Source organism: Marmota flaviventris, chromosome 8 (assembly GCF_047511675.1).
Source record: "Marmota flaviventris isolate mMarFla1 chromosome 8, mMarFla1.hap1, whole genome shotgun sequence".
NCBI lineage: Eukaryota > Metazoa > Chordata > Mammalia > Rodentia > Sciuridae > Marmota > Marmota flaviventris.
Window position 1 is genome coordinate 68,814,843 of NC_092505.1, and position 27,414 is coordinate 68,842,256.

Here is a 27,414-nt window from a genome sequence, read left to right on the forward strand (position 1 = left end):
GTGGGAATAAATTATCTTTCCCACTCCACATATGCAATACTCAGCCTTCCCTTTGATATCTTCCTTCTATCAAGAAATGTTTACTTTATACAGCCAACATCTAACTTGAAGCACCAAATGTAAGTGGAGCACACTACCTGCCCCTTGTAGATACCATCTAACACTCACTATCTCCCCACAAAAAAAAGCTAGTGTGCTTGCTCTCTCCATCTCTCCCAGTACCTCCCACTATCAAGATTTGCTTTTTCAACTCCCAGCACCAGCTTCCTCTTTACCACATTTAATTCAACTCCCAAAGAAACAATGAAGACAAGAGATATTCTGGGGATAGGGGAGAAGGAACTTGAAATTTTTCATTTTCTACTTTGAGGAACAAATCATCAGAAGAGGGGACTGAATTACGAGTCTTGAACTGTCCTGTGAACTCTTTGGTTTGAAGGCATGGATTTAAGACTGCCTGGTTGCTGTGGTGACTCCCTGTCCAACAGGAGGTTCTATGCCAGCCATGGAGCTAATCAGTTCTTAACCTTGGGTTCAAACACCAGTTGCTCAAGGCTAGAAAGTTATAGGCACAAGCTGATAATCATAATTGGGCTGCTCATACTGAATGTTCTGCATTGACAAACTAGTAATTTCTTTAGAATGATCTGACTGTTTTATCTGGCTACTTCTAAGCTTTCCTCTTGGTCTTTGGCATTCTACAGTTTAGTGATAAAATATCTAGGTTTGGATTTATTGGACTGAACCTGTGTGTTGGTTTATCCCATTTTTGGAAAATTCTCAGATATTTTGAATGTTGCAATTCTCCCATTATTTGTACTCTCTTCTTTAAGAACTTAAGTTAGATCTGCATAAAAATTCTTACTCTGTCCTCCAGGTCTCTTTAACATTTTTCCCCATTTTTTATCTTTGTCTCTTTATACTGCACATCACATGTAATTTCTTCAGTTTCTATTAGCAATTAGCTACTCTAACTTGTTTAATCTCAAACATTATATATACTTGTTTTATTTAATTTTTAATTTAGTATTTATATATTTATGTTATAAAATATATTTTTTAAACTTGGTTAATTTTGCTAATATACTCTCCCCTCTTCATATTTTTGATACAGAAGGTATTTTATTTGAAAAAATCAAATATTTACACTTGCACCTTATAATTATATCTTGTTAGGTCTGTACCGAATTTAAAATAATGAATAAAATAAAACTTCATCTGTTCAATGTTTATAATATACTGGAGATGCAAAAATGATTATGACTAATAAAGTATACAAAGTTGAGAATCAGTTTATGTGATTTTGTAATATATAGGGAGGACAAAGAATTCACAAAATGCTATTGAAGAGCAGATCAAAGGAGATCTCATGACAACCATGATGTTTAAACTAAATCTCAAGGATGGGAATGACTGGCCACATTAGGCAGAGGAAGTTAAATCACAGGGTCTTGAAAACATATTGCATGCTTGGGGAAGACCAGTAGTCCTGGGTGGTGGGTGCGTGGGAGACATTGTGAATTAGTAGAATTTGAAAGGTGTTGAGATCAGGGCAAGGAACACACAAGACGCTTGGAGAAGTAGTTTGGCTCTTTACATCTAAATAAGTGCTTGTGAAATGATCATTCAAGAACCATAGTATATAAGAATCACCAGAGCTCTTAGTAAAGATTTCTAAACTCTAATAAAAGAAAAAAAATCTACTGTCAGAATTATTGGAGTATGTGACTTATATTTGTATTCTTAATCAAATTTTTAGGTGATTGTTAATTCTCATTGAAGTTTTTTAATTAATTAAAAAAATTTTTTACACAAATGGAGCACAACTTTTCATTTCTCTAGTTGTATGTGATGTAGAGTAATGCCATTCATGCAATCATACCCGTACATAGGGTAATAATGTCCATCTCATTCCACCATCTTCCCCTCTGCACACTCCCTCTCCTCTCTTTCCTCCCCTCTCCTTCCTCCTCTCTGCCCAATCCAAAGTTCCTCCATTATTCCCTTGCCCAACCCCCATTATGGATCAGCATTAGATTAACAGAGAAAACATTCAACCTTTGCTTTTTGGGGATTGGCTTACTTCACTTAGCATGATATTCTCCAACTCCATCCATTTACCTGCAATGCCATAATTTCATTCTTCATTAAGGCCGAGTAATATTTCATTGTGTATATATACCACAGTTTCTTTATCCATTATCTATTGAAGGGCATCTATGTTGGTTCCACAGTTTTACACATTGAGGTGGCTGCATCACTGTAGTATGCTGATTTTTAGTCCTTTGGATATAGAAGGATGATCTATATTGGCTCTAGATTATGATTTCCACTGAGGAGTGGGATAGCTAGGTCAAATGGTGGTTTCACTCCAAGTTTTCTAGGGAGTCTCCATACTGCTTTCCAAAGTGCTTGCACCATTTTGCAATCCCACCAGCAATGAATCAGTGTATCTTTTCCCCACATCCTCACCAGCACTTATTGGTGCTGGAATTCTTGATAATTGCCATTCTGATTGAAGTGAGATAAAATCTTAGAGTGGTTTTGATTTGCATCTCTCTAATTGCTAGAGATGAAGTTTGACAATTAATCTATGCAATGAGAATTAGTCTTTGAAAAGAGTAATGGTCTAATCTGAGCTGTTTTAGACACATTCCTGATAACAAGCAAAAGACTTGAGGAAGAAAGGTCAATTACAAAGCTTTTGAAAGACACTGCAAGCCCAGATATTCAGAGAAAGAAAATATGAGATATAGAAATAGAATCCACAGGGCATGGTCCTTTAACTGGGTAAGTACCAATGGTGCAGGATGAGAAAGAGGGATTTGTAACTGCCTGAGTATTTTATGTTGTTTTCTTCTTCTCCATTCTCACAGTCTGTTGGCTTAATCCTTAAACTAGTACTAAGATGACTGTAGCCATTTTGAGTATCATGTCAGAAGCAAAAATCTCAGAGAAAGAGGAAGATAAATCCTTTCTTCCAGTGGCTGTATTATAAACTTCTAAATCGATTTATGTCCTTCCCTGATATTCTTTCTTCTGGGAAAAACTCAGGGTCATGGCTGAATGAAGCCATGGGGTAGGTGCAGAAGCAAATTCAGTGTATAGTCATTGATAGAAAGTAAGAAGGTAAAATGGGTGCCCTGGTTGGCCATTATAATAAAATCATGAGGGTAGAGTAGGCTTACAGAAATACTTGTAGGAGAATGTCTTCTAAGGTGTTTTTTTGTTTGTTTGTTTGTTTGTTTTTAATATCAGCTCTTCACTTTTGAATAGTGTTTACTTCTACACTTTATTGCTTAATTTGTTCCTTATAATAGCTCTGTAAGAGCCAGGCATGGTGGTACATGCCTGTAATCCCAGTGGCTCAGGAGGGTGAGGCAGGAGGTTTGCAAGTTCAAAGCCAGCCTCAGCAAAAGCAAGGTGCTAAACAACTCAGTGAGACCCTGTCTCTAAATAAAATACAAAATAGGGCTGAGGATGTGGCTCAGTGGTCAAGTGCCCCTGAGTTCAATCCCCAGTTCTTGATAAATTAGCTAGACTCTCAACCTCTTTATTTAAACAAGAAAAGTTGCAGTCATAGTCTTTAACTTTTTTCATCAGACTTGTAAGACAAGAAAACAGTGCCAGTGAGTCTTTCTGATATGATCTAATAATCTTACACATATTTATATTGTTTTAAAACCCTGGGATGTTGATTATAACAACACCAAGTCAAGTAAGATGCTAATCAGAATTGTGAATTTTCCTTGTTATTATCATAGAGCATGGCAACAATCTTTAAAGTCTTCAAAGTCTTAGGAAACTATCTTTTCTTGCAATGACACTTCCAAGGACAAATTTATATTAACAGAGAGAACAGAACAAGCTGCTAACAGTTATGAATATTCACACAGGTCTCCTTGTTGCACAGGAAACAAGATTGATATTCTTGTGAATGTTCTCAATTTAATACCTTATCAAATCAGACTATTTGAATTTGTTTTATGATGCAGAAAGCTGTTTCTATCTTGTACTTCAGGAAGAGAGGGGACATCTCTTCATCTCTTTTAGACTTCTTTTGTTAATTGTGAAGACTTTCATTTTCTTTAAGGCCAGATTCAGGAACTCCATTACTTGACATAAAAAGTAAAAAGCCAACCTAAGACTCATTTTTATTTGCAGAAATGAAATAAGGCATGAATAGAATTTTATTTATTAGCAGTGAAAGAAGGGACATATAGCATCAATCTTCCACATTCTGATTTTGCAAATGAGGAATGTGTTATTGTCCCCAAAGTGTCAAAATTGCCAAAAGAAAAGTCAACAAGCACAGGTGAAAGTATTTCTTTCTTAAGGTATTGGAAGGTTTAAAGACTTAGAGAATGGTGACAATGAAGTGCCCCTGGCAAAAGAGCAATTTTCCCTCTTCGCCAAGTCCCCTAAACAAGAGGCTGCAACTCCTGCCTCCCAGTTAAAGTCTCACTGTCTCACCTCTTCATTTTTTTTTTCTTTCTTTTTTTTTTTTGTTTTTGGGGTTTTCATTTTGGTACTGAGGATTGAACCCTGGGGTGCTCGACCACTGAGCCACATTCCCAGCTGTTTTTTTTTTTTTTTTTTTTTTTATTAGAGACAGGGTCTCACTGAGTTGCTTAGGCCCTTGCTAAACTGCTGAGGTTGGCTTTGAAGTTACAATCCTCCTGCCTTAGCCTAAAGCCACTGGGATCACAGCCATGCACCTTGCAGCCGGCTCATGGTTCCTTTTCTCTAACATGTGCTCAGAGTTGACCTCTATGGGTCATATGATTTTCATCTTCGCTGGAACCATGTCTTCCAGGGCCTGCTGGGATTGATCGAATTAGTTTGGATCAGTAACAGCTTGGTGAACATTCAGTGAGTGATATTGTCCTCAACACTTTGATATAATATTGAGAGACTAGATGAAGTGTTAATAACTAAGCAATTAATTGTTGGTCTTTTAAAAACAAGGTTTTAAAATAGATATTTATTTAAAATCTATAAATGTCTTACCCAATATTTTCTTCTAAGTGATTTTCTAAGTACAATTTTATCTTTTTGATTGAATTTCCTCTGAACTTGTGAATATAATAATAATTGTATACAAATTTAGTTTTCACTGTTATATAAAAATCTAATTTTTAATGGAGAAAAAAATTATACATTTGTGAGAAATTTTAATATTTATTTTATCAAAACTGCCTTTCTTTTTTTTTTTTTTTTTTTTTTTTTTTTTTTGCTGGGTATGGTGTCACATGCCTGTAATCCCAGTGGCTTGGGAGGCTGAGGCAGGAGGATCATAAATTCAAAGCCAGCCTCAGTAATTTAGCAAGGCCCCAAGCAACTTAGTGAGACTGTATCTTAAAATAAAAAATAAAAACAGATTAAGGATGTTCTCAGTGGTTAAGCACCCCTGAGTTCAATCCCTGATACAAAAAAAAAAAAAGAAAGAAAGACTGCCTTTTTTTTTAATATATGAAAAAATTCTGAGTGTCATGGAGGAGAAATACAACAAGGGATCTCAGTTCTGTTGCCTACTAATGTTTGTGTGATATTAAGCAAGTTCATCTTTATTTACTTGGTTTCTTCATCTATAATATTATAATAATATCTGTTTTAGGGTGATATGCTATTGAATTCAGTATGCAGGTAAGCATTTATTGTAGTGTCTTGCACTTAGCAAATTCTTAATAAATATTAGTTGTTCTTGTTATGGTTGTATTCTGCTTAATCTGATTAGTTATGGAGTCTTCAATTGACTCTCTACCATCTTGTGCTTATTCTTATTTTCTAACCCTTGTAGGTGTGCCTTGCTTTTGAAGGCCCAGATTCTATCTCATGGAATCTTTTTGAATTTGCCCCCACTGATTACTATCCAGGATATTGTGTATAGATGAGCTCATAAGATGAATCTACTGTCTTGATTCAGATACTCATTCCTGATCCCATCATCCATGAATTTCTAGTGTAAGAAGCATCTGCCACAGACATGCAGGGACATTCTGGGACTCATTAAGTTGCTGGTCATAAGGAACAGCAGCCATTGAACTGCTTAGTCATGTCTGCTTGCAATTGATAAACAGCTGTAAGAGGCATGAGCCATAGGCATACTTAGCAATGACTGGTTACAACTGATAGGGAGCACAGCTCCATGGACATGTGCAGAGAACATGCCCAGTTGCAATTACATCACCTCACTGGACATAACCAGTGGACATTGACTTTCACTGGGTTTAATCAATCACCAATATATATCACCTTGCTCCAAGGACATGGGTGAGACTGCCCATCTTGCTATCCATCCCTGGACTGACTCCATCAATCACTGACATCCAGCCATCCCTGGAGAGAACCACCAGATAAGGACAACATCTTCTCATTGACTAAGAGAAGTCACGTGACATCGGAGGCATTTTGGGACTCATGGTTGTCCTAGGATTGTGTGATTTGCTTATAGTGTTTAATTAGTGTGCATTAAATTGTTGGGGTGCCCCAGTACACCCAACACTTTTTGCATTATTGTTTATATTTGATGATTGGTGTGATGGAATATATGCTTACATTTAAAGACAATCCACCTCTAAGTAATTATTAATAGCACCACTTGTGATGCTAGTTAGTAGGATTTGGGGGTAGTTGGGATGGTTTCCCTCAGAAGGGGTTAAAGCAATGACAAACAGAACTGAAGAGTATATCTTTGTTGAATTCATAGTCTTTCTCCCTTCTATAAAATTTGATGTTCTCTGCTTTTTCTGTCTTAATATAGTTACCTGCATTGTTAATCAGATGAAGACAAAAGCTCAGAGAGAGATTTAAAGCAGACTGATCATGTGCCTTTAACAGAAATAAGTCATTTCATATCAAAGGGAAGTGAGTTATTGTTCATATCTTGAGATTTGGGAGACTTTAACATTTTCAGTGAAATGCTAAAGATTTTGGAATTTATCTCTTTTCTAGTCATAAATTTTCTATTTTATTTTTCTCTGTACATTTTTTTTTCAGCTGAAATGGAAAAGCTTATGCTCCTTCTGAAACATAAGCTCTGGAATCCAAACTGAGTTTGCAGGTGAAGTATACATATTCCCTTAATCATTACATGATGAGCAGTAATTCATAGCTTATTAACATTTCAAAGTGTACTGGTTAGCTTACGAAGTTACACTAAATTCAACTAAAAATGTATTGTAGAATTGCAATAAAGTGGACTCAGTAAATAAAGTGACTTCTGCTTCTGGTCAAGATGAAATAACATCTTAGACTTACCCTTTGATTTTGCCCCTACTGATTACTATCCAGGATATTGGATAGTAAAATTCAGACAAAATAAATGAAACAATAGAAATCAAGACACTGAACATCAAGCAATGTAGGACAATCAATGGTTCCTGAAAGATGGATAAAAAATGAGATGAATCCTCCCCTTGCCCTATCGTATGGACTGCAGAAAGTTTGCAGGCCCTGGCACAGGTAAAGGGAAACTAGGTTTGCAGAACGGAGAAAATGGAGTCATAGGAGATGAGAAGTCAAAAAACAAGAAGAGTACTGTAGAGGAGAGTGCTTGCATATAGAAGAAAACAAGATATCTAAAGGGTCCCCCCCTCAAGCATTCAGTTCAATACTGAGTGTGTGCTAGTGATACTATCCAAACTTGGGGAAAGATCCATCTGAAGAGAGAGAGAGAGAGAGAGAGAGAGAGAGAGAGAGAGAGAGAGAGAGAGAGAGATAGTGCCCATTACTCATAGAAGGCTGGGAATAGGATCTGTTTTTCAACAGCTGAAATGAAAAACCTTCTCATTCATTGGGGTTTGGGTTGGTACTAAGTACTAAAGAAGTTCTTATCTCAGTAGTAGATTTAACTAGGTCTACAAGCTGCTCTGGTCCTATCTGAGAGAGTTTGAAAGCAAGACTCTGAAAGATAAAATTGTGTCTAATTAATTCAACACTTTACAAAACAGAGTTCAAAAATATTTATAAGAATGCAAAATTAGCTGTCACTAAAGTAAAATTCACAATATATTCTGCCTAATAAAAAATGACATTTAAAGGAAGCAGAAAAATACAACTCATAATAGAAAAATCAGTTGACTCAGACTGACAGAAATGATAGAATTTATATATAAAAAGATTAAAACAGTTATCATAACTATCCCATGTATTTAAGAAGTTAGAAGAAAGATTAAGCATTTTTTATAAAAGACTTGAAAGGTGAGGATGTGAGTCCCAAACTGAGTTTTCAAAGATAAAAACCAATTATATGAAATTACATAGATATATCTTATCCGAAACTATCGCAGATTAGATATTTTACAAGAAAAGATTAATGAACTTGAAGATACAGCAAGAAACGCCATCCAAAATTAGAAAAAAGACTGAAATAAAATGAATACATCAGTGCAATATGGGATAATTTGCAAATAATGGACTAACCTGAAAAAGAAGGGGGTGGTTACAGAAAAAAATATTTAAAGAACCACCTGTCACTTTTTTCTAAGTTTGATGTAAATTGTAAACACATATTTTGAAGATGCTCACCAAATTCCTGTGTAAGGCACATTAAAAAAAAAACACCAAGGCATATTATAATCAAATTAGAACCAGTGATAAAAAAAAAATCTTAAAGCAAACAGTACATAAAACACAGAGAGGAAGAGACAAGTGTGATCATAGATTTTTCATCAGAAGCAATGCAAGTGAGAAGATAGCAGAGCAGCATCTGCAGATAAGTAAAAAAAAAATCATCAGCCAAAACATGAATTTTTTTTTAACCCAGAGAAAATATCTTTCAAAAATGAAAACAAATACTTTTTCAGATACACAAAAATTGGTGTATTTTATCACCTGATGTACAAAAAATATATTTGATCAAATTATGCTATGTGCATGGACAAATCTGGTATCATGAATCCCACTGTTATGAATAATTATAATGCAACAATAAAAATAAATCAAGAAATAGTCCTTAAAGCTAAAAGATACTGATACTAAACAGAATCCCAAATCTATAAAAAGAACTGGAGAGTTACAGAAATTCAAACAGCATGGATAAGTATGAAAACACTTTTTATTATTATATAATTTTTTAAGATGATAATCAATCATATAGAGGGAAAATCACAATGTGTAAAATATAAACTCTGTAATACATAGCCAGAAAGAAAGAAATTGAAGTATCTTATTCTACAGTTCTATACCAAAGTGACACATTATTTGCATGTAGACTGGGATAAGTTGAAGATGTCTATTATAAGCCTGTTAAATTCCCCTTTCTCAATGGGTAAAGATAACAGGAGGTTTTTGTTTTTTAAATAACTGTATAGAGGACAATTTAGGAGTATTTTTCAGAATTTTAACGGCATGCATAGTTTGATCTAACTCTTGACCCTTCATAAATCTATCTTACAGAGATTTGCAATATGAATACCTTTTTAATAAAGCAATTCCTCTGTAAGCATTTAATCTAATAAGAAATTAGACAATTATCCAGACATGTAGAGAAGATTCTCATTCTAATGTAATTTGTAAAAGAAAAAAAGTAAGCTAAATATCCTTCAAAATATTTAAATAAATTTGATTTAGCCATCAACAGAATACCTGCAGACATTAAAATTATGGTATATAACTGTATTTTGATATAGTGAAATATAGCAGTGTGAATAAATCCACAATATATCCTTAAATGAAGAGAGTTTAAATAATATATATAAAATAATCCTCTTTTCTTTTTTTAGTGAAAAATAATAAAGAAACAAGTGATGTGTTTTCATGGGTATGCTCAATAGTAAAATATCTAGAAGGATATATAGACAGTTTTCCATAGTAATTTTCTCTAGTTAGTGGAATTTCTAAATTTATTTTGGTATTAGTTTATTGTTGCAAGAAAGATACATTAATTTTATAATAATTGTTAAACTAATGAAGCTATTCCATTTGGGAAAATACCTCTTAAGAGGATTATCCCACTTCTCTTACATATGTATTTTAATTTCTCCTACATCTTTCAATCAAAAATTTCTTCTAATTACAGAGTGTTTCACTTTGGTGAATGAGGAAAACTTTGTTGTTGTTGTTGTTGTTTAATTATTGGTTTTTTATGATTCTTTTAACATGTTTCAGAACACATTTATGCTTTAAAACTTTTTTGTTTATTTCTCTATTTGGTATTTTTGTAAAGTTTTGACTTTGCTACCAGGCTTAATTTGCAAGCTGAATTTTGTTTTACTTTTACTACTTAGGCAATTTTTAGGTGAATTCATATTACTAATTTTTATTTTACATTTGCACTTTATTTTTCTCTATTTGTTCTTTTTAGATATACATGACAGTAGAGTGCATTTTGACATATTCTATATACATGGACATATCACTAATTTTAATGGCACTACATTTAGTGCATATGGATATAGTCTCTGAATAAGATGTAAACCACCATCCCATCAACAAATGATCAGACTGTCACTCTGCCAGGTCATTCTGTGCTAGGTGGGGATCTTGTTTTCTTCAAAACCATCTCCAATAGGAGCATTATCATTGACTTGGATCATACTCTGCCTGGTTTATAGGTTCTCTCTTGGCACGGATCAGACCAAACAGTCTGATGGGGTCATCATGAATGTTTTCCTCTATTGCCTGGCTTTCTGGTGAGAAACTCTCTGCCAAGTTGGTCGTAGAAATGCTGGCATCCACTGCATGTAATTGCTTGTCTTTCTCCTCCTCTGACAAGTGAGCATTCTGTTTTCTGGGCTTCCTGCGCTTCCCCTTGAAGCTGTGATCAAGTGAGGCGTAGCACATCTGTGTTTCAGCAGGCACCTAAAGAGAATGGTATGTTGATTCTTCATTGTTAGTCTGTTCATTCACTTTCATAAATTCTGAAATTTGTATGTCTTATGAAAAACAAGTAACTTGGTTTTGGCTTCAGCTACCTAACCCATCAATTAGGATAACAGAACAAAAATCAATAACCAACTCAAAGCTTTTGAGTTGAAAAAGGTGCAAAGTTAACAACTGTTCACCAAAAGAAAACTGTCTTTGATATTTTATGCACTCATGATTTTTATAAAAGCTGTCAAGTTTTGAAGAATGTTTCGATGAATCTTTTCCCTGGATTTTTATTTCTTTCTTATGTCCACTCAAAGTGGACATAACTGTTTTAGATTGACGCTCACCAGTCCCTGTCTCCACCTTTACCTCAGGTGATTCTTACCCTACGTTGTTCTTACCAAGTAAAAATACCTCAGTTTGTTGGAAATAATCATGGTAGAAAGGGATTAAACATATGACAAGTTCTACTTTACATGTGCTTACAAGGTCATTTAATGGTACCCACAAAAGTCCCCATTTTTTCCCTACACTTTAAGATTCATAAGTATCAAGATAACAGCATCCATTTAAGTGACTGATACTTGACAAAGAATTAAATTTCCCATCCTTCCCTGTTATTTCCTTCTTGTGTATCTGTGCCCAAATCCCCTTTGAGTTCATTTTAAGTTGGCCTTGGAGATGTCCATTCACATCTAAGATGTAAGACGGTCTAGTAGTCTCTCTGGCCTAGAGCTAGGTCAGAACTATGACAAAAAGGATAAAATGCTAGAGCAACTTGGAGAAGCAACAAAGCTGAAGCCAGGACCTTTAATTTGGTGTTAGAAAAACCTAGATTTGAATTTCAACACTACAATATACTAATCATGGAACCTCAAGCAACTTTAAAAAAAATCAGTTTTAAAACCTCAGCTTTCTTGCCTTAAAAATAAAAGTAGTAATGTCTGCCTCACAGTTATCAGTTATGATCAGTAGATAAAGATAATATGTATGGAAGCTGTAATTATTGTCCAAAAGTACAATGATATCATAATTATTAGAAGTTCCAGGCTAAAACTTAAGGATAGCCATTGAACCAACCAAAGATTTCTGTATTCGGGGTTTACTTTTAAGAATAGGCCAAAATTATATCAATTTGTGGATGCGGGAGTGAGGAAGTAACATTTGGATTAACAAATGTTAATTCTTGAGTAGATATCTTCCTATTGGTACTCATCTTCATGCTAAGAGTAGGATGTCTTATATTTTCTGTCAGGCAGAAAAGATGGTTCTGCTTACAAACTCTCTGGTTTCTTTGTCAAACTTTCTATTCTTAAAATAAGTGATTTCTAAAAAAAAATTGCAACAATTGCCTAAGTGGTATCCTTGCTTTAATCTTTCCCTTCTGCCATTAATCCCATGTACTTTGTTTAAAGTATCTTTGTAAGGCACAACTTTCATTTTATCATCCTATCCCCCAAAATCTTAGCATAAAGACTAAAGTCTGAAATTCATATCCTGCCCTTTAAGGTTTTCTATTTCTATTCCCACTATGCCCAACATAAATTCTGTATTCCAGGAAAACTGGACAATTTACAGTTTCCTACCATACCTTGTACTGTTATCTGCTTTGTCTTTGCCCAGACAGAAAAGCTATCAGTGAAGTTTGAAAGATATTAGGTAACACAAAAGGATGCCTATCTTTTTTTTTTTTTTTTTTTGGTCTGTCACTTTATTCTATTGTTCTTTCTTTGATAATTTTCTCCCTCTTCTTTTGGTAAAGTCTTCATATCTAGTTTTGGGCAGGCTGTCAATTATAGTGCTATACCTCAAGTTCAGCAAAAGACTAAGCATGTAACCAAGGCTGGACCAATCATCAGTTGCCTCTGATCCCACTAGCAATAGAGGGTATCCCAGGATGGGCATGTGATTTCACCAGATCCAATTAGATAAAATTTTTAGGATTGATATATACATTCAAGGATTGAAAGATGTCTTTTTCCCAGGGTTTAGAAAAACAAATCTGAGCTTTCCAATTACTTGCTCACCCTTAGTCAAAGAGTCTGTTGATAGGAGAAGATAATGAAGCCAGTAACTTCATGAGGAGACATGGAGGTCACCTCCATATTTAATCATCTCAAAACCAAAGTACACCCTTAGATCTCTCAGTCATAGAGAGCAATGGTATTCCTTTTATGCCAAAGTGGTTTGAATTTGGCTTCTGCACTTCAAATAATTTCAAATTTCAAGTAATAAATGCATTTCAAATAATACATGTCTGGTCAACACTTGGTCAACTTTATCAAATGCTGTAGAGTTCATAGAATGTGAGTCCTGAGAAAGAACCAAAAATTATATATTTAATAATCACTTGAGGCTTCCATAAGTACTGTTTCAGTTGAGTGTATGGATGGATGACAGGGATAAAGGAATGTGTACCTACAGAGAAAAATGGAAACAAAAGAGGATGTTAAGAGTCAGTTGAGAAATTAGAGAGAAAACTTGTTAAAACAAGTTTTGTTGTTCTGTTTGTTTTCATTTTAAATATTGAGAATATTTATGCATATTACTAGATAATTAGTGATGATTTATTTTTAAAATGTAAGATGGAGAAGAGTTAAGTACTTGCAGGTATAGAATCCTAAAAGAAAAATGAGAAATGGTCAAGAGCATAAGTGTGAGTATTGAATTTGACAAGGAGAGAGGGTGCCTGACATAGGAAGGAAAGCAGAGGTTGGTTAGAGATGGACATGAAGGCAAAAGGAAAAAGCTCACACTTGTATCCCTCAAATTTTATATGATGTGGGACTCCTGTGGATTCATTTTATTACTAGGTTTCCTAATCAACTCTTTCTAGTTATTGGAGATTGAGGTATTGGAATTATAATCTCTAAACCACATATATCACTTTCAAAGGCTAAGAAGATTATTTACATTTTTTCTAACAAAGAAATATTCTCCCTCAAGTTTTACAATATAAAATTGAAGACTTTTTATACTTCTGTGGTTGACCAAAGTAACAAAGTATGATAAGGCAACCTGAATAGATCATGATTTTTCTTATAAAATGGAATTGAACAAATATAAATATATTACTTCTAATGTGTGAAACTAAATTTGTAAGAGGAATGTGATAGAACAGAGATTAATTGTGTGAGTGGTATATTTAAATATACAATTTATAAAAGAGCACACTTAACAATGTTATATGGCTTTGTGTAATTTCCACTTGAGTGAAAACCAGATGTAGCTCAAAAAAGCTAATTTATAGAATTCCTATGTAATAACTTCTATTCAGAATTCTCAGTACTTTACAACTAAAGTCCTGCAAAATCCCTACATTTCAGATGGGATGGTTATATTTTAATCTTCTATGAGAGGTGTCCTTTTATTATCATGGATTTAGCAGATCATATTATATCATGCATATTTTATCTTAAAATATATTTTACAATTATCTGAACATCAGATGATAGATTTGAAGCCTTTATATTTTTGCCCAACCTCATCACATCTTGATTTCATAATAAAAATTTCAAGAAGTCTGATATCTTAGGGAATTCACATAAATAAAAAAGAGAGAAATTCTACCTTAATGGGAAGTTTCTGAGATGTGACCCATTTGGGGGACAGAATGTTTTCCATTAGACAGGATAGGTTGGATTCTGTTTCCATCCTTAGTACCTTGGTGCCCCAGGACAAGATTTTCACCTTCACAAGCATTGGTAAAGTGGGAATAATAATGCTGCTTTCCTCATAGTCATCTAAAGAGATAGTACATATAAAGCACAGAATATCAGGCCTGACACCTAACAGTTGCTTAGGAAATGCTGTCCTTTATGCTATTTCAAGGTAGTAAGGAGAAATAATATAATTGAAGAGAACTATTTTAACTGAAATTTATGGCACTTTGGAAACATGAAGGCTAAGACTTCTGAATGATTTTTAATAAGGATTAGTGCTATGTTTGATGAGGTTGAACTGATTGTGACAGGAAAAGGAGAAACTATATATTTTTCCTGAGTTTTTGTTTCTGCTTAAGTTTCTGTCCTGCCTGTCCATACAAACGGTGTGTATATTTCACAATTTCATGCCATAAGAGTACAGTCAGAGGGCTGGGGATGTAGCTCAGTTGGTAGAGTGCTTGCCTCCCATGCACAAGGCCCTGGGTTCAATCCCTGGCACCACACACACACACACACACACACACACAAAAAAAAAAAAAAAAAAAAGTACAGTCAGAGAATTATATTACAATGTACACACATTTGCCTTTTAAAATAGAGGTATGCTGTTTTATATCCAGCTAAGTTATACTATAGCTTATGTTATTCTCTCTCTTTCTCATGGATTTCTAAGGTCTGGTTCTTGTGAGTTTGTATGAATGTCAGCTTTTACATTTATCTTTGTGCTGCACATGAACTTTTTATTCTGAAAGGAAAATCTTCATGCATTCTTTAGGAATAATCCAGCTTTTACCTTCAAATCTTGCCTTTGTATCTTTACATAAGTTTGACTCTTTGAGTGTGCTTCAGATTATGTTTACTTGCCTCTGATTGCTGTAGAGCTCAGGTCTCAGAACTTGATATTTGATTCATGCTACAAAATTTCCAGCAGACTACTTCCAGCGCATATCAGAATGCAATGCTCTTATGCTCTTGAAACATGCCCATGTGCTTTGACCTAGACTGAACTTGGTTTTTGGTACAGAAAAAGAAAACTCACGTGTGCAGATGGAGCAGCTTCTCGCATATTATTTACAGGTCTCTCTGGTGGGGCTTTCATTTGTTCATAGCAATTTTCATCCATTTCTTCTTGAGAGTTGAAAAGATTGTGATGTACAACAGAAAAGAAGTAAAGAATGTGAGCACAAATAAAAACACACTATTCAGGAGAACATCATGCTAAATGAAATAAACCAGACTCAGAAAAGCAAAGATCAAATGTTTTCTCTCATATGCAGAGGTAAGGATAAAGTAAGTGGAAAAGATGGGGAGTTTGGATATCATAAAGATACAGTGAAGTGGAAGAAGGAGATTGAAAGGGAGGAAGGAGGGACAGGAAAGGGGAGAAAATGCAAAATGAATTTGACAAAATTATATTATGTATAATTATATCACAGTGAATTCTACCTTTGTGTATACCTATAAAGCTTCCATTAAAAATAAATAAATAAATGAAAGGAAAACCAGTAGAGTCGAGAAAGGGGAAACAGAGGAGGGGAGAGAAAGGGGCGGGGGGCACCAGGGACTGAAATGGAGTAAATTAAATTTCATGCATGTATGATTTTGTCAAAATGAACCCAACTATTATGTATAACTATAATGCACTAGTGAAAGAAAAAAAATACATGACCAAAAAAACATTCAAATGTAAATAAGAAACCCCAAAGAATTACTTAACAATCTTTTTGGTGGAGTTGCAAAGAGGTTAAGGAAACACAAACTGCTACCTGCAGATCAGATAGTGAAGTCTTTTTCTTTTCTTTTTATTTATTTTTAATTTTTTTTTTGTACTAGGGATTGAACCCAGGGATGCTTAACCACTGAACCACATCCCTGCCTTTCTTTATTTTTTAATTTTTTGAGACAGGGTCTCACTAAGTTGCTCAGGGCCTTGCCAAGTTACTGACACTGGCTTTAAACTTGTGATCCTCCTGCTTCAGCCTCCAAAGCTGCTGGGATGACAGGTGTTCACCACCATGCCAGGCTGACAGTGAAGTCTTTTGCTTCACAGCATTAATAATGAGACAAATAAAAGTCCTTGGGATAAAAAATGTTTACCATTATAGGATATGACAGTCTCATCTTAAGCTACCATTTAGATGTTATAAAGACCCCATGTGTAAAGGATTACCTGTATTCCTTGTTACTTAGATATAATTGCAAAAGATACATGGTGGCAAAAAGTACAAGTTTATATATATATATATATATATATATATATATTAGTAAGTACAATTCTTTAATTCTATGAGTAAGAATTTTTATCCATAGTCATGAATCAAACATTCTGATTCTGAAAAGAAGCCTTACATTAAGATTTTTATCTCAATAGTCAGTGACAAGATAGCACAGTCACAACCTAAAGGTCCGAGTCTGTACAGTGCTGTTCCTATATATTTGGGACTTCTGTTCAGTGTGTACAAGCCAGCAGACTTATACTTATTTCATCCTATGAGGATGAGTTTTTTAAATCATCCACATCTTTCTTCTTCCAAATATGTCACTAGATACCCCCACTTAGGATGCACAGTTACTTAACAGAAATATGGACTGCACCAATTTGCCCTCAGAGAAAAAAGATACATTACTATGATAAAAGATATCTAATAATCTTTCAACCCTTTCTGAAAAAGCTAGACGGAAAAATAGTCCAAGGTTCTCAAAACATAGTCGATAAAAAAAAATCTGCATCAAAATCATCTGTTGTTAAATAGCAGGTTCATAAACCCAGTCCAGTACATACTTAACTCAGATTATGGGGAAATGACACCTGAGCTTACTTGTGTATGGAAATTACAGGGATGGTCAATAGAATACATGAGAATTTAAATTCTCAAATATTACTAATGGGCACAACAATTCTGCAAAGGGAAACAAGAGGGCAAATTATTTTTAACAATGTATTTCTGAGTAATAGTTTCTGATTCTTTAGAGTTCAGTGCTTAGAGGACAATTTGCAATTAAAGATATAATTAAGAAAATTCTTGGATCTGATAAAAACCTCACATTTCTAATTTTTGGAGGGTTCCATATTGTTTTGAGTATAGATATTCAGCTACATCTAGTACATTACAGGAAATCTCTGTGTTCGGTCCTTAGAGATGAACAGGAGTTATAACCCCAGAGTCTTCTCTCTTGAATTGAGTGGAGATTGATAGGGAAAGGGCAGTAGCTTTTCTCACCAGTTCTGAGACTAGACCAAGGCTTTCTATTTCAAGGAATCTAGGGTGCTTTGTTTTTTAGGTGGTTATTCAAGGAATAAGGGATGCTGGTAACTGAAGAGCACTTGTTATATAAGAACAAAAATGTATAAATCACCTAGTGATGATTTAGCTGTTCTTTCCCTATCTGCCATCCATCCAGCTCCAGGTCCTCTATTTTAAAAGAACCAGTTAGAACACAGGAATCCAGAGGAAGTATTTATTGTTCCATATTATTTATAGCAGATTTGCTTTTGTTTATAGAGCACAAAGCACTGTTTCTGTAAATCATTTTCTTTTCTAGAAATAACTTTATTTCATGAATTCTCTGTGTGTCAAAATGCATGGTAATAGGATCTTCCTGTATTCTCATTACTACTAGAGTGAAAGAAAGAGAATATAGAAAAGCAGGATGATGATTTACTCTTAGTATCAATGCAATTTATAATAAACACCATTGGAAGCATATCCTAAATGATATACTAAATATATTTGAATTTATAGTTACTCCAAGGATTTTTTAAATGTGATTGTGTTTGAAAAATGAGTTTTGTCAAATTCTTTGTAGAATTATGTGGGTCTACTTATTGATAGGTTATGAAAGAATAAAACTTACCTGGGATTATATTATCTAAATTACCGTAAATTGGTGTGTCTTCAATATAATATTCATCAACCCTATAACAAGGAAAAAATTTACATGATTAAAGTCCATTTTATGAATAATTCACTACTAACGTTCCTAACTTAGCCAAAGTCAGTACTGAGTTAAATACTGCATGTTCTTATTCAGCCTCAACCAACCAAGGTAGATGTGTTTATCTGTGAGTGAGCACATCCATGTATGAATGTGTGCATGTAAATTTAAATAGTTGAAAATGGGACTTTCTTTTAGGGAATGCTTATTTAGTATTCATTGTGTGTCAGGTGCTACTTGAAGTGCATTTCATTTTTTGTACATTTTATTCTCACAAAAAGTCCAAAAGAAAAGAACCGTGTCCTTCCCATTTTACAGATAAGATACCCTAGGCACACAGAGGTTATAGAACTTGTTCAAGGTCATAAGTCTAATAAATAGAAGAGTTGAGATTAGAACCTATCTGTACTAACTGTATAACCATACTGTCTAATGATATTCTTTCACCTTGAATATCACTCTTAACAGTCCCTTAAGATTATGTTTAATAAGTATGTATTTCAGACTAATTAGATTGGCAGCTGTAATAAAATGATTGATTAGCTATTGCATCTAGATGCTAGGTTAAATGTTTTACATACACCATGTTAAAAACCTATGGAAATTCTGCAAAGACAGTGTTATTATTCCCCACTTTATAGAAGAGAAGACTGAGATTCAAATAAATGAATTTGTTTTCCTTAGTCCTATGTGTAATGTCATCAACAATGACCGATTATGAAAACGGTCCACTTTGCCAGTGCTCATTCAATCCTCGGGACAATCCTACAATATGCATATATTTACTTCTATTGTACATATAAGGAATTTGAAACTCATAGCAGGTAGTTCAATTTCTCAAAGACACATAGTAACTGGCAGTGCTAGGATAGTAATGCAAATTTGATCCTAAAGCCTGTTCTCTGTCCACATCATGAGGAAGACTTGCAGAAGGTGGTACTACTAAACAGCTATAGGAAAACAGTCTAGGAAGTCATACCAGGACCATAGCTTTGTGCGCCTCTAGTCAAGAAAATTGACAAGAACACATGACTATTTGTTCTTGTTCCTTGATTAAGTTTCCTGCCAGCCTCATGTGAGTGATGCTACTATTAAAATAGACATCTTACTATTGTCATCAGACTGTCACTCTACCTATGATATCCTCCCATTGACAACACCCCTAGTAACCAGCTTTCACAATGGCAGGCTGGGAACAGAGGAACGTATCAGGTGGTGAAAAGTGGCATTTCATAAAATAGTACCAAGCGCTTTAACTTGGAGATTACACGTCACTGAGAGCTGGAAGGAATTGCATCAAAAGAAAAGGGAACTCTTATCTTAAGGCCTGACACCTGCATTATTCCCCATGCTTCTAAAAGAAGACACAGTATGTATAAATTGTAAGTATCCTTAAAAAATAGCAGTTCAAAGAATGCCTGCGTGAAATGGTTTCACAGTCCAGGTACTAGCATGTCTTTCACTTAGCTTATAACAGAGGAACTCATCTGTAACCTTTCTTTCCAGCCAGTAATTCAACACAGCTTAATATTAGGATACAGAGTGGTCCCTGCTCAGGTTTTTCAAATTTTTAATAAGATGACCCATCCATTTTCCTAGCCCATATAGATAGCAGACACAACCTGCAAATGATAAATCATGTCCAAAAAATGAATATTGTTTCATTCCCTATGAATGAAAATAAGATGTGATTTATAATGCGGTGCCCTGTGTCTACAGGCAGGTCTCAAATGATTAATCATCTCAAATAAACTATTATTCAGGAGCAGTGCCTAACGAACAAATTTTAAAAATGTATTTTTACTTAAAAATACCAACTAGCTCCAGCTTATTGCAGACATGTAATAAACTTCAACATGTGTTTGGCAGTATTTTATGTGGCAGATTATGGTAATTACTTTTTAAAATAAATTAAGATATCAGACCACAGTGGAGAGGCTAGTGTACCTCTATCTGAGTTTGGGCCTGAGTTTGGGACTCTCCATTGCTCTGAGAATGACTCAAGTGGCCCTTTCACCAATAAATACATTTACTCGCACACCAAAATTTAAGGATGAATTAATTATATCTTTTACTGTAGCCCAAATTTTGTGTTTTAACAGATTTTTCTCTTTATCTTGTTTTTTAAATTCTTATTTTTAATTTTTTGGTGAAATATCTTTTAATTAGTCAAATACTTTATGATCTATGGGGATTTAAATAATTCATTCAATTTTCTTTAAAAAAAGATCATTACTTCTTTCTAAACGCCCTTGGGCTTCAATTCCTTAAGTTTCAACTGTCTTATTTATAAATCAAGATTATTAAACTAGTTGATTTCTATTCTTTTCAGTTCCGAAATTCTATTATATAAACATAGGCTTCCAAAATCCAAATAAAAATTAAAGACAATTCTACGAAACTAAATAAAATTGGGGCTGGGGATATAGCTCAGTTGGTAGAGTGCTTGCCTTGCATGCACAAGGCCCTGGGTTCAATCCTCAGGGACACACACACACACACACACAAAAAAAAAAAAAAAAAAAAAAACCTAAGTAAAATTGTTTAAAAGAACTGAGAAATTGTCAAATTGAGGAAAAAGCAAGCTTCAGAATCTTTCAGAAATTTTGGCAAATGCCAACTTGATTTTCTTGACAGACATTTCTTTGAATAGGCAGAGATGTAAGTTTGGGTTCTATTGGCATATGTTTTTGGGAGCCTTGGTGCTGGGAGCCATTAGCCAAGTAGGTATAACAATTTCCTTGCCAGCGTACCCCATGTTGCAGTGACATTGAATGTAGGTGACCTTGCTCAAGGACCAGGGCGGATTAGGGTGTTCCCGGTTTAAGATAATCGGGTTTAGGGCGTTCCCAGTTTAGGTTCCAGGTTTAAGGTTTAAGATTATTCCTGCTGGGAATAGGGCATATCCTGCTGCCTGAGTTCCCCTTGAGTTCTCACGGGATTCAGACAGTATTTTTTGGGAGACAGAAGCCCAGTGGAGGTGGATTTGGGCAGAGAACATGGATTTCCCCAGAACGTGTTTGTAGACGGCTGGTGTGAGTTCGGGAATAAAGAGTTGCTGTTTGAATCTACAAGCTGTGTGGTGGCTCGTGATTGTGTGCCCAGCCAGACTGCGGCATTTGTGCCCAGCCAGACTGCGGCATTTGGCGGCTCGTACGGGGAACGTCTAAAGCTTGGAGGTAAGTGAAATTGCTCGCCCCTGAGGAAGAGCGAAAGAATGGGTGACCAATTCAAAAAACAATGTGTTATTGTTTTGATTTATCTTGTTTTTGTTTCAAGCTGCCTATCCCTAGAAATTTCTCAGGCAAATTGGAAAAAATGGTTGACTAAAGGTTTGAAGTTTGTCGGCCCTGAGGAAGAGAAAATTGATACAACGATTTTTTATTCCGTTTTTGTTTCATTCAGTTTCGGCTTTGTTTTGTGTTATCTTATTGGGTTGCGTTATCTTTATAGTAGATTAGAAATTAGTAAAAAACAAACCGAAAAGATGTTAAGTAAATTGTTAGAGGTTCAGACCATGGAGAAAGACATTTTAGATCAAGCAAAAGAGAAGGTCTCTCGAGCTAGTCAGACAGAGGAAGAAAATTTAAAGGAAAAGGGGTTGTTAGGAAAAAGGCCACAACAGGAGGCTGTTACTAACTCCGTTTTATCACAAGAGGGCGTAATTCAACCAACAGCCCCACCGATGGAGACAGCTGAGTGGCCCTCAAACCCCGTAGTTGATAAATGGGATCCTGAGACAGGACCTCAAAGATTAGCATGCGCTGTACTTGAACAGGCAGGAGGGCAGCGAATTCACCGTGCTTTAGATTTTAAAACAGTGAAGCAGTTAAAGGAGGCTGTAACAACCTATGGTCCTCAAGCTCCCTTCACGGTAAGCATGGTCGAGTCCATTACTAACTTGGACATGAAGCCAGCAGATTGGGCTAGCATGTGTAAATCTGTACTAAATGGAGGACAATATTTGTTATGGAAGGTTGCCAATGAGGAATTTTGCGTGGAGACAGCTAGGCGAAATGCAGCAGCCGGTTACCCTCAAAGAAATCTAGATATGTTGTTAGGAAAAGGACCTTATGAGGGTCAACGGTAACAAATTGAATATGATCCTGCTATATATGCACAAATTGCTGCAGACGCAGTTAGGGCATAGAAGACTTTACAAGGACATGGAGATTTACAAGGTCAGCTATCTAAGGTAATACAGAGAGCTAATGAACCTTACGCTGACTCTGTAGATAGGCTAATTCAAACGGCTGCCAAAATTTTGGGGGATACAGAACAAGCAATGCTATTAATAAAACAACTGGCTTATGACCAAGCAAATCGTTGCTGCAGAGAGGTTATTAGACCATGGAGACATGAAGATTTAAACACATATATTAAATTATGTAGAGATATTAATGAACAAGGGCAAGTCTTGGCAGCTGAAGTACAACAGGCTTTAGATGCCAGGCCAAAAACATGCTATGATTGTGAACAAACAGGACATTTTAAAAGGAATTGCCCCATAGGAGGAGGGTTTAACAAAAGTAGGTATCAAAGGAATAGAATACCGGGTATTTGCCCACGATGCCGTAGAGGGAGACATTGGGCTAATGAATGCCGTTCTCAAACCACCATAGAAGGTACTCCCTTATCAAAAAACGGACAAAGACCAGGTATTTATCCACGATATCATGGAGAAAGGCATCAGGCTCCATTGCCAAAAAACGGACGGGGGCCCAATGCTCCGGGGCCCACAACCACAAATATACAGGGCAGTGGAGGAACCCAGCAACACCATCAGGGTAGTGCCCAGGACACATTGTCCATTAAATCCCTCATCAGACAAACCCAAGGGAGCACAGGGTTGGACATCTGCGCCTCTGCCAGAGCAGTATTAACTCCAGAGATGGGAGCTCAAATCATTCCCACAGGAGTAAAAGGACCTCTTCCCCAAGGAACAGTAGGCTTATTATTGGGACGTAGTTCATCTACATTAAAAGGACTTATGATAAGTCCTGGGGTAATTGATCCCGATTATGTAGGTGAAATAAAAATTATAGCTAGTTCTCCAAGAGGTATATCAGTAATTTCACCTGGAGATAGAATAGCACAGTTGTTAATAATACCCAGCCTACATAATAAATTTCCTAGTCATAGTGTAGAAAGAGGTTCCAGGGGATTAGGCTCCACAGGTGTAGATTGGGCTATGTTGTCTTTAAATTTAGATTCTCGCCCAATGCTAAAACTAAATATTCAAGGTCATGAGTTTAATGGGCTACTGGACACAGGAGCTGACCTTAGCATCATATCTCGTCAAGAATGGCCAAAACATTGGCCATTACAACAAGCCACTCAAACGCTTCGAGGCCTAGGAGTGGCGACTAATCCCCATAGAAGTTCTATGATATTAGATTGGAAGGATCCTGAAGGATGTGAAGGAACTATACAGCCATATGTATTGGATCATCTTCCTATAAATTTATGGGGACGAGATGTCCTAGATCAATTAGGTTTGACATTAACAAATAACATCAATCCTAATGCGCCCACTACTAGGGCTAGACAAGGCTTTAGGAAAGAAAAAAGATTAGGAAAACAAGGGCAAGGTATAGCAGCACCAATACAAATAGATCAAGGAACAGACAGACATGGGTTGGATTTTCAGAAAGGGCCACTGAGACAATCAAAATTACTTGGAAATCAGAAAGACCACTGTGGGTTCCTCAGTGGCCCCTGACTAAAGAAAAGATACAAGTAGCCCATGATCTGGTCAAACAACAATTAGCGGAAGGACATATACAACCTTCCATATCTCCCCATAATACTCCCATTTTTGTCATCAAAAAGAAATCTGGTAAATGGAGATTATTGCAAGATTTAAGAGCCATTAATAATGAGATGGTTATTATGGGACCTGCTCAATCAGGGATTCCTCAATTGTCTGCTTTGCCAAAAACCTGGCATGTTTTAGCTATAGATATTAAAGATTGTTTTTTTTCAATTCCAATTCATCCCGAGGATAGTCCACGTTTTGCATTTACTATCCCTGCATTAAATCATGAAGGTCCTGATCAGAGATATGAATGGAAAGTACTCCCTCAAGGGATGGCTAACAGTCCAACTATGTGTCAAATATATGTTAACAAAGCAATCCAGCCACTTAGAAATCAAAATCCTGAACTACAAATATTTCACTATATGGATGATGTATTATTGGCACATAAAGATAAAAACATATTGCTGGAATGTTATGCCACACTTACAAGCTTATTAAAAAATTATAATCTAGAGATAGCAATAGATAAAGTACAATTAAATTTTCCAATTAATTACTTAGGAGTTCTATTATCCTCAGCCATGGTCCGTCCACCAAAAATTCAAATACGAGTAGATCAACTCAAATCACTTAACGACTTTCAAAAGTTATTGGGAGACATAAATTGGATAAGGCCTTATCTAGGTATACCAACAGGAGAGTTGGGACCTTTATTTGATATTCTAAAAGGTCCATCAGATCCAAATTCACCCCACATGTTAACTCCTAAAGCAAGAAAGGCATTAAAAATTATTGAAACGTATATGGAAAATATACATTTGGATAGAATTGATATAAGTTTGCCTTTATTATTTATTGTACTACCAACAAAAAATATTCCTACAGGAGTATTTTGGCAAGAAGGTCCATTATTGTGGATACATTTATCTTATTCTCCTAACACTATTCTTACTAGGTATCCTGAGGCTGTAGGACAATTAATACTCAAAGGAATAAAAGCAGCAAAGGGAGTGTTTGGAATTTCTCCCAATAAAATTATTACTCCATATACTATGGATCAAATTGATGAGTTAGCTAATGAGTTATTATTATTATTATTTTTTTTTTATTCACGTGATTTAAATGGTTTAATTTAAATTAGGTAAACAGCTGTTAAGGATTGTTTTTAAAGTAGGTTAACAGATCTGTTTGTTTACTTTCACCTTTCCTTTTCATTATATTTAATAATTCTTTTCAGGATAATGTCTCTTTAGCATCATTGCCAGAATTCCTATCTCCATCCCAGTGCTGGTGAAGACAAAGATAAAACCAGACTACAGCTTCTATGATAGCTATCACAGTAAACTGTATAAACTGATGCATCAATGAATATAACTTGGGCAATAATCATGTGTAAATCTAATGTTTCATTTGATAATCATTTACCATCTAATCCTTTGTTTTCTTTTTGGTCTAAGCATCCTGTAGTTTTTCCTTAAATGACAAGAAAAACACCAATCATGAATGCTCCAAATATATTCACTGATGGGTCTAATAATGGTACAGCAGCAGTAGTTACCCCAGATCGAACTTTTACATTTTTAGTACCCAAACAATCAGCTCAAAAGGTAGAGCTTAATGCAGTTTTACAAGCTTTTTTGATGTTTAAAGATTCTGTATTTAATTTATTTTCTGATAGTCAGTATGTAGTTAATGCTATAGTATCTCTTGAAGATGCTGGTAGGATTTCCCCTTCTTCTACTGTTTTCTCTTTGTTTTCCACTATACAAAGTCTAATCTGGGACAGAAAAGATCCATTCTTCATAGGACATATTAGGGCACATACAGGATTGCCTGGAGCCCTTAGTTTAGGCAATGATTTAGCAGATAAAACTACACATGGCATACATATTTTCTCTACATTTGAAGAAGCTACAAATTTTCATAAAAGGTTTCATGAAAAGCATTTTAAAATAACTAAGGAACAAGCCAGACATATAATAAAACAATGTCAAAATTGTGTGACATTTTTACCACAAGTTAATCTTGGAGTCAATCCTAGAGGACTGATACCTAACCATATTTGGCAGATGGACGTCACACACTTGCCAGAATTTGGAAAATTAAAATATTTACATGTTACAGTCGATACTTCTTCCGGATTTTTGATGGGCTCCCTTCATGCTGGAGAAAAAACTAAAGATGTTATAGTTCATTGCTTACAAAATTTTGCCACTGTGGGCGTTCCTAAACAGTTAAAAACCAATAATTGTCCTGGCTATACCTCTACCTCTTTTAAACAATTTTGCTCATCATTTGGTTTTACTCATATAACAGGAATCCCATACAATCCACAGGGTCAAGGCATAGTTGAAAGAGCTCATCAAACTATTAAAACATACTTATTAAAGCAAAAAGAGGGAATTGGAAGGGGGTATATATCCCCCAAAGATAAACTTAAAATAACGCTTTTTACTCTAAACTTTTTAAATTTGGATTCATCAGGACTTAGTGCTGCGGAAAGACACATGTATCCAAAAAATGTACATAAGCCTAAAGTACTTTGGAAAGATATTCTAACAGGACAATGGAAAGGTCCTGACCCAGTGATTGTCTGGAGTCGGGGGTCTGTTTGTGTTTTTCCACAGGGAGAACAGCAGCCGATTTGGATTCCAGAGAGATTAACTAAAACAATTTCTACAGATCGAAAAGAAGATGATTTGACTCAAATCCATAACAGCTGATATCCAGAACTCCAGCTTGGCCATTCTTACATCTGCGACAGTGATTAACCAGGATGCTTTTTTCAATAGCTATTTTATTATTGCATTTTTCCACATCATAAGGTTCTATTTTTATTTTTTGAGCTCATACAAACCTAGGTTAATGTTTTTCTGATCAGTTTTATTTTTTAACTGTGAAGTTTTTAAACATTGCAATGGAGATTTCACCTAGGTAAAGCTACAAGGCCTTTACTATTTTCTTATGTGTTGTACGTTTGTGTGCATATTTGTGTTTTGTGTTGTATGTCTGTATGTGCGTATGTCCATATTTCTTATATGAGGAGCGCTCATGAAAAAATGGATCCGAATTATTATTATTTTTTTTTTATTCACGTGATTTAAATGGTTTAATTTAAATTAGGTAAACAGCTGTTAAGGATTGTTTTTAAAGTAGGTTAACAGATCTGTTTGTTTACTTTCACCTTTCCTTTTCATTATATTTAATAATTCTTTTCAGGATAATGTCTCTTTAGCATCA

At 35.2% G+C, this 27,414-nt stretch overlaps 1 protein-coding gene across 2 annotated transcripts in view; it reads right to left on the reverse strand.

Annotated features, from left to right (window-relative positions):
- Positions 1-9,040: 9,040 nt before the first annotated feature.
- The window catches only part of Trat1 (T cell receptor associated transmembrane adaptor 1), a 46,339-nt gene continuing 27,965 nt past the window's right edge, over positions 9,041-27,414 (reverse strand). Inside the window, exons 4-6 of one of the 2 annotated variants that reach the window (XM_027943238.3) lie at positions 18,333-18,394; positions 15,517-15,602; positions 9,041-10,803 (exon numbers count right to left, since the gene is read on the reverse strand). In XM_027943238.3, the coding sequence (XP_027799039.2) occupies positions 10,522-10,803; positions 15,517-15,602; positions 18,333-18,394 (430 nt within the window). In that variant the 3' untranslated portion in view covers positions 9,041-10,521. Of the gene's footprint in view, positions 10,804-15,516; positions 15,606-18,332; positions 18,395-27,414 lie in introns of both variants that reach the window. The other variant, XM_027943237.3, reaches the window with a different exon arrangement.